This window comes from Solea senegalensis, linkage group LG4, assembly GCF_019176455.1.
Source record: "Solea senegalensis isolate Sse05_10M linkage group LG4, IFAPA_SoseM_1, whole genome shotgun sequence".
Taxonomy (NCBI): Eukaryota; Metazoa; Chordata; class Actinopteri; order Pleuronectiformes; family Soleidae; genus Solea; species Solea senegalensis.
This window is the reverse complement of record NC_058024.1, coordinates 24406647-24414917: the sequence shown is the minus strand read 5'-3', so window position 1 is coordinate 24414917 and position 8271 is coordinate 24406647. Positions and strand designations below refer to the sequence as shown.

The window sequence follows — 8271 nt, the reverse complement described above, 5'->3', positions numbered from 1 at the left end:
AAAAACGTCATAGTATAGTATGTTGTCCAAAATTTGACAAAAAAGTCATAGTATAGTATTTGGTCCAAAATTGACAAAAAAGTCATAGTATAGTGTGTCGTCCAAAATCAGTCAAAAAAGTCATTGTATAGTATGTCGTCCAAAATCATCCGAAAAAGTCATAGTATAGTGTGTCGTTTAAAATCAGTCAAAAAAGTCACAGTATTGTATGTCTTCAAAAATGTCATAGTTTAGTTTGTCATCCAAAATGTGATGTCATAGTTTAATAAAGGGTTAGACGGCAACCAGAGCAACGTTTTGATGTAAGCATTGTCTGTGTAGGTTGGAAACTGTGGACAGAAGAAGAGTTTGTTTAGAGATTTTTGTGATTATTTTTATGGATGTCAGCAGACTGTGTCACTGTAGCTCAACGCTCACGCACGCAATACACACTCATTATAAAATCTGAAATGTCAAAAAAAAGTACAAAACTTGAGCTATGATTGTATAAAAACTGTAATATGTATCAAAACGTTAACTTAGGTGAGAAAAGTCCCAAGTCTTGTGACCCGTTTAAAGTTACGATCATGTTTCTACGTTAAAGCGTGTAACGTGAAGTTTTTCGTGATTTTGGTCGCCAAGGTTACTCGAAAGTCTTATAAAAGTCATAGCACACCATTCCCGATCAAGCCGCACGTTTTGATATAAGATGTGTGGGGTTTTCTCAAACTCTGGGTGGGCCCAGGAAGGAGGAAGCATTTGGTAAAAGGACAGATGGTTGGTTGCATGGATGCAAAGTTTTAAAAAAAGTGTTTGGGTAGTTTCTCCTTCACTTGGAACTTCTAAATGGTCAATATCTTACTTCCCGAGTATGACAGCTGAGATTAGACGCCTCTGGTCTGAGAATATGATGATGATGATCCCTGTTCCCCATTCTTTCACTTGATTGTGACGTGACATTTTTTAATTATCATTCCATCTAAGAAGAGGACAGAAATAATCTATTTGATCTCCTCTATCTCACCGATGACGCAGGCAAGATCACTTTATTTATAGAGCACATTTAATTACAAAGAATCACAAAACACTCGGCACAGATCCGTGCCGCATGAGCACTAAGGGTTACAAAAATACTCCCACAGACTGTAGCAAATATTGTGTCAATTGTTCCGAAACTTGAATCCAATACAACTCAAATGAAACTTGAGGACTTTGTTCTTCTGTATCTTGGCAGAAAACTGCTTCTCTTTTGCAGTGGTAGTTAATTAAAAGATGGAGGGGAGCAGTGGCTGCTGTGCGGGGCACAGAGGAGAGGAGAGAAGAGGAGGCTGGATGATATTGTCCGTCATCCAACATGCAGAGACGCCTTATCGGCACGTCCCAGACAGTACGGGCTCCTCACAACTTTGATGTACGACGCAATTACTAAACTAATAAAAGCGTCAAGTGGAAACACTGCTCGAGTGCACGGTGTGGATGGAGGGATGAGGACAGAGGAGGGAGCAGCAGCTTCAGCCCTCCTGCTGCTCTGACATCATTATCCCCTCATAATCATCGCAGCACGTCAGCGTTTTTTTTTGTTTTTTTTTTTTACAAAACTTTATGTCTTCTCCTGTGAGGAGTTCAGTGGTTGAGACAATGTAAGCTAACTTTACATCATCTTCAAGGTAGGGCTGCAAATTAGTTGAGATTGTTATTTTTCTCTGATGTTGTGCTCATTTTTGAGGGGGTTAATGTGCATAAAAACTCATAAAAAAAAATTTGGCACAGAGGTCGGGTCGCGAAAAATGCCAGGGCTCTATAGCGCCCCCAGAAATCGGGTCATGGTCAGACAAAAGGCTTACTCCAAAGTTTCTTGAGGAACCTTTTGGGAATTTTTTACATGAGAAATTTGCGTTAAATGCTAAATTTGGTATTTTTTCCTATCGTGTCGCACATAGTTGTTCCGATTTTAGTCAAACTTGGTGCACTCGTTGCTCTCATGATTCCAAACAAATTTCTAATGTACATCCATTAGCTCCACCCACCCAGAAGTCTGCCATTTTGGAAAAACAAAAATGGCTAGTCAAACTCAATGGATTTTCTCTATGGCGTGGCCTCAGCGCTCCGACAAAGCTGACGTTAAAATGGCAGGAAAACTACTTTTTAAAGCTTTGACGTAAACAGAACTACATGAAATTTCTCACAGTCATCAAAAAAAGAGCACCCTCTCATTACTGTTTATAAAACAGGAGAATGTAGATTTCTAAATTCCAAAATGTCTTTGTAACTTTATTAAAGAACAATGCTAATAAGAATACAACAACAGTCTTTAACACCAGAGAGGAGAGAGTTGGAGAAACGCCTAGTTTCCATTTTTGGGCCTGTTTTTGGACTTTGGAAAATTGTTATATACTGTTCAAATTTCAAATTTAACATGCAAAATCTGGTGTTTGTGTAAAACTACTAGTGTTTTTTTTCATTTTAAAGTGTAAATACACTAATTTAACATGCAGTAAATTGTAAATAACTGCCTTATATTGAAAGTTATTCTGGAAAAATGGGCAAAAGCACTTACTTACTGTTTAAAATAAAATAATAACATTTTGAGGCTTAGGTGTTAAAGGGTTAATGGCTGGACAGAACAGAACTCCTGAGCACATCTAAGTGTCGCAGTGGTCTGACAAATAATAGTATCTGGTCAGGAACAACCATAAACAACATACGGAGTTGCTGTTTTCTTCTGTCCAAACTTAGCAGAGTGTAATGGCCGTCGTTACATGTTCTGACACTCAGATAAACAAAGAAACGCAGCTCTCCTCTCTGCTGTGTGTCCAGTTCAAGTGGTCATTCCAAACAAGATCAGATAAGGAGGAACTGTTTCTCTCTGCAGTCGGGTAATGTACGTGTGAGACGTTACACGAGGAAACAGAAACATTTCAAGAGCTTCTAAGAAAGCGGTGTGAAAAATGACTGATGTCTCACACAAACTACAACTCAGATGTGGTTTTTGGTCGTTGTTACATTACATTACATGTCATTTATCCAAAGCTACTTACAATGGAATTGAGTACAATCAGCCAGGGGTGGAGTTGAACTTGTGACCATGATGTCTTTTGCACACAGGGTACCGGTCTTAACCACTGAGCCACTCAGTGGTACACACTTTTTGATTGGAAATCAATGCTGTAGGCCTTGTAATAATCTAACATTGACTATTGGAAATATGGTGGCCATAGAGTCAGAAATAGATTTGAACTTCCGTGATCAATAACATTTATAACCAAACATTGTTGAAACATATGTTTCAAATCACGGTGATGAAGACAACAAGCTGCAACCTCATCTTCATCAAAGAGAGCTGGATAAACTGCATTGATATCTACATGCAGAGGTTATTTGGTTAGTTAGTTAGTTCATCCCTTTCACACCTAAGCCTCAAAAAGCCTCCGGTTTCCTCCCACAGTCCAAAGACATGCAGATTTGGGAAATTGGACGCTCTAAATTGACCATAGATGTGAGAGTGGATGGTTGTTTGTCTCTATATGTGTCCCTGTGATGGACTGCTGAACTGTCCAGGTTGTACCCCGCCTATTGCCCCTGCGTCCCTCATGTGGAGGTTAAAGTGGTAGAAGATGGTAGTATTTTGTGCACACGTATATTTTGTGGCCACAAATGACTGTTTCATAGCCAGTAAATACTACTTCATGACCACAAATTAGAGTTTTTTTCCATTTCTACCAAAAAGGAAAAAATCTACACACTAGACCTTTAAATGGATGACATCTACAGTCCAAACCAAAGATGCTCAGTTTAATGTCACAAAACCTTCACCATTAATCTGAAAACTTTTTTTTTCTACAAATTCTTAAATCAGTTAATCATCATCATCAAATTAATTCAGTTGGCAATAATTGATTAATCACCCATTGTTGTAGCCCCGCCCCTACCCCCACCCCTCCTCCTCCTCCGAGTTCCACGTGGAAAAGTTGATCAGAGTGATTGATTGTGTGACTTCAGCCAATCACAGGAGATGTATTCACTGATTCCCACTTCACCCTTTGACAGATTTCATTATCTGAATTCAGCGGAGCGTGTGTTCCACGTGACGATAAACAGTGGGGTTTTTTCTCAGATTGTGCGGAAAAACCTTCATCCTCCTCCTCCTCCTCCAGCAGCAGCAGCATAAGCAGCAGCAGCAGCAGCTGCAGTCTCATCATCCTCCTCACATCTCACCTCACACACACACACACACAGCGTCCACTTCTCCACAGACTCTTCACCTTCACGCGCGCTGATCTTCGTCACATTTGAATCATTGTAAGAAAAAACGCGCGCTCTGCGCCTGCTGCTGTAATTAAAGCCTTTAGTGTGTGAGTGCAGCAGCATCAGCAGCAGCGGGAGACTGGAGGCGACACAAAGCATGTGCAGTGTATTCTTTATTTATTTATTTACTTGTTTTTTTCTGCAGCGTCAGCGTTATAACTTCACTCCAAATGCTGCTTTTCTTTCTTTTCTTTGCGCACCACAAATATGACTGTGTAGAGAATAAAAGTTCTGTTTTTTGTTTCTTTTATTTCTGAGTGACGAAAAACAAATGTATTCTGATTATTTTACCTCCTCGAGCTCATCACATAATATGCTTTTCTTTGCAAACATAAAATAAAATGATTGTGCCATTTAACGGCTTTTTTTTTACCTTTTCAGAGGAAGTGAGAGGAAGGATGGAGGAGGCTGCAGAGTGACTCTCTCTCCCTCTCTCTCTCTCTCTCTCCCTCTCTCCCCCCCTCTCTCTCCGTGTGTGTACAGTACATTGTTGGTGTTGGCAGACGCTGCGCTCGTGGAGAAGGTTCACCGGGGACTCCAGCAGGCCGCCGACACACACACACACACACACCGAGCTGAGCTGAGCTGGAACTGCTGCATGGACTTCTTTATATTCTGTGCTATTTTTTAATTCCTTTTTTTTTTTTAAGAATAGAAAATAAAAGAACCACCACCATCATCATCATCATCATCAGATTTTGAAGATGCAGTGGAAGTGGGGGAAGCTGTTTTTTCTCGACCACACGTGCAGCAGCAGCCTCGCTCTGCTGTGGATGCTCGTCGGCTTGAACGTGGTGGACGTGACGGGATCCCAGCAAGGAATCCCCCTGTCAGTGTGAGTGAGAGGCAGCGTTTTATTATCACATGCTACATATCAATATTCTATATTCTATAATGTGTTTTCATGATCAGACTCTTACATCTTCTTACAATCCAACTTATTTCTGCGTAAAAGTTGAAGTCACAGTGAGACTGAGTGGAAATCTTTAATTTTCACAAATACTTTGTTAATGACTGTGGAAGGAAACAACACTGTTAAGCGACTGAGATGATTTTTAATAAATAGAATAAAAAAAATAAATTCAAAGGATTTTACAGGTTAAAAAAACACCCTCTAATCTCTGTTTGGCTCTTTTTTCTTTTTCCTTAAATATTTTTCAGACGATGTTAATAAAGATACAAGTTTGTATATTTGTTCTACTATTGGACATTTAAAAAAAAAAAAAAAGTATAATATACAAATTGATGAAGAGCAGATCATTTATTGACACATGTTGGTGCTGTAATCCCAAATAATCCCAAACTGCCATCATAGAAAATCAGATTTTTCTTTTAAAGCCTGATTTTTTTGTTGTTGTTTTGTGAACCCTTTAACTTCTACATAATGTATTTGTTCAGAACCCTGTATCACTGTCTCATAATCCATAATTATGCAATCTGATGCAGTTGATTAAATTTAATCCAGGTGCTTGAAGAAGCTTTGTAGTATATTTCAAAAAATGTCAAATGTTCCTGGAATGGTTTAGTTTAATCTTACATAATATGGAACTAAACTATAAAATTAGAAGGACTTGTTTTTTTTATTGTAAGAAATACAATTCTTTTCTTTTTTAGACATGATTGAATAAATGAGGCCACTCTAATTGTGATAGTATCTATGTTTCATATGGAATGTTAATAATAGCATGTATATTCTATATTTGTACAATAGTGCACTGGAGGCTCAGAAAACTGCAACATAGATACATGAATTACAAGTTATCGTTAGACAAATGTTGACTACTGGTGTCAGAAAAGAAGATAAAATTATTATTAAAAAACATGTTTAAATGAGGACATAGAACATGCAATAAATCTCATAATGACATTTCTGCAACAACATTTTTTAAATGGAATTCAGTCTCACTTTTCTCTGTAGCTTTTATCTGATTAATCTGCATTTGTCATGATTTGATATTTAAATCTAAAGTGCCGTTTTGTCTTTTTATCTCTCTTCAGCGTTAAGCTCTGGGCCTCAGCATTCGGTGGTGAAATTAAATCCATCTCTGCCAAATACTCTGGATCCCAGTTACTGCAAAAGGTATTCCTCTACCCAACCACCCACACACACACACACACACACACACACTCATAAATGCTGTTTCTCTTTGTCTGACACTCGTGTAGTTACACACGTTGTACGGTAATGCTGTATTCCCTCCTCTAATGACTGCGGAGACACTTTGGTGTCTCAGCTGAATGCTGATGCGTTATTTTAGAGGAGACTCAGGTGTGTGTGCATGTGTGTGTGTGTTTGTACTTGATGCGGCCCATTAAACACAGCTCTGATTCATCTCAAACCCCCCTCCCTTAACTCTCTGGAGTCAAGAGTTTCAACCTCTGGATATGAGCAGGACAAGCAGACAAATTGAATGTGTGTGGTTGTGTTAGATATCAAGGAACTGACCAACAAGTTAACCCTTAGTGCTCGCGCGCGGCACGGATCTGTGCTGCAGTTGCACCCATTGGTAATTTGCTGTGGGAATAATACACAACTCCTTATATGGACATCCTGGAGGTGTGTGTTTATAAGTCACATATTCAGGCTTTAAAAATGTGTTTTCTTGTGTGTCGTTGAGTCAAAGTTACATTTCATTTGATGTCGCATTGATGTTGTGATATAAAGTAGCGATAATTGTGCAGAAGTCACAAAATAGACGTATTTTTCTTTTCTTTTTGCTCCTTAAAACGAGCCAAGCGAACTTTTGAGCTGCGACGTATTTCCAAATTTTACAAATTCCTATTGATTTTTAAAAATGTGATTACTTTTTGCTCAGGTGTGTTTATATAGTTGGTGAATATGACATTTTCTTTTCATCAGATAGCCTAGGTTGTGCTGAAAAAAAGCATATAAGACTCTATATTGCACATTCTTATAGCCTCTGTATATACTGTACATTTAAACATTACAAATGGAAAAAAAGCAGCCAAAATGCTCTGTGTTCTAAGGGTTAAAACCAAGGAAAACATGAATTTCTGACCACTTGACGGCTCTGTGTTCACAAGCATCCTGGTTTAAAAAGGTGGTTGTGGTAGATAAATGGTGGATTTGTCTGCTTCACTTAAACGGGACCAAAATCAGAGACTGTGAAGTAAACAGCTGGAGGAGAAGCTCTGCTGAGTGAACGCTGGAAAATGCACTGCAGTATAAGGAGAGTGTGTGCATGTGTGTGTGTTACAGTTACAGTGCCTACAGCACATACTCATGTGCCTCTCAGTACAGTGAAAACACAGGCCATCTAAACAGCATGTGTTTGATGTGGTTTTGAGTCTTTTTAGATGCAGAAAAGTTACACAGACATTTCGTTCGTACCCTTTGGCATTTTTTAAAGGCATTAAGGCCTAATGGTCTCATTGGGACACATTATGGAAAATCTCTGCTGTAGAAATACAAAGACAAGGACAGGAAATGGACTCTGAAAACTGCACCAAATAATTATTTTATCATGAAATAGTATCTCCACACAGACTATGATACATAAAGCAGCCATGTTTTTATGGCCGCATCATGATATTATTATGTGACTCTTAAGTTATGCAAAGGGTGTTGATAATGTACTGTATAGATGCACATGTTGGTTTTATCCATAAAGGATGAGGTAAAAAAAAAAACAAATAAACACTGTGTTTTAAAGTATAGTCGTGAAAAAGTAAAAACATTTCAGTCCTGTATAAAACTCTTGTATTCAATTCAACCCTGCAAACTCACGTCCACGTTTAGATTTTCTTGTAGTGTCATTATAAACTGAACTGTGTCATTGTTCTTTAAATTTACTACAGTAAATAAAGAACGCAGACACAATCACGCGGTGTAAGAGTGGAACAAACAACAGGCTGAAAAAGTGACCTTAAAATAATCAATACTTGGCAATCGGGTGTAATCATCAGAGATGTATTCATTACAGCATTAACAGTGGTCAGTGGTTTCCATCCATCTCGTCTGATAAA

At 38.5% G+C, this 8271-nt stretch overlaps 1 protein-coding gene across 2 annotated transcripts in view; it reads left to right on the top strand.

Moving 5' to 3' along the window:
- Positions 1-4731: 4731 nt before the first annotated feature.
- Positions 4732-8271, top strand: part of cacna2d3 (calcium channel, voltage dependent, alpha2/delta subunit 3) — a 33467-nt gene continuing 29927 nt past the window's right edge. The window contains exons 1-2 of one of the 2 annotated variants that reach the window (XM_044023104.1): positions 4732-5119; positions 6283-6364. In XM_044023104.1, coding sequence (XP_043879039.1) covers positions 4989-5119; positions 6283-6364 — 213 coding nt within the window. In that variant the 5' untranslated portion in view covers positions 4732-4988. The remainder of the gene's footprint in view (positions 5120-6282; positions 6365-8271) is intronic. The other variant, XM_044023105.1, reaches the window with a different exon arrangement.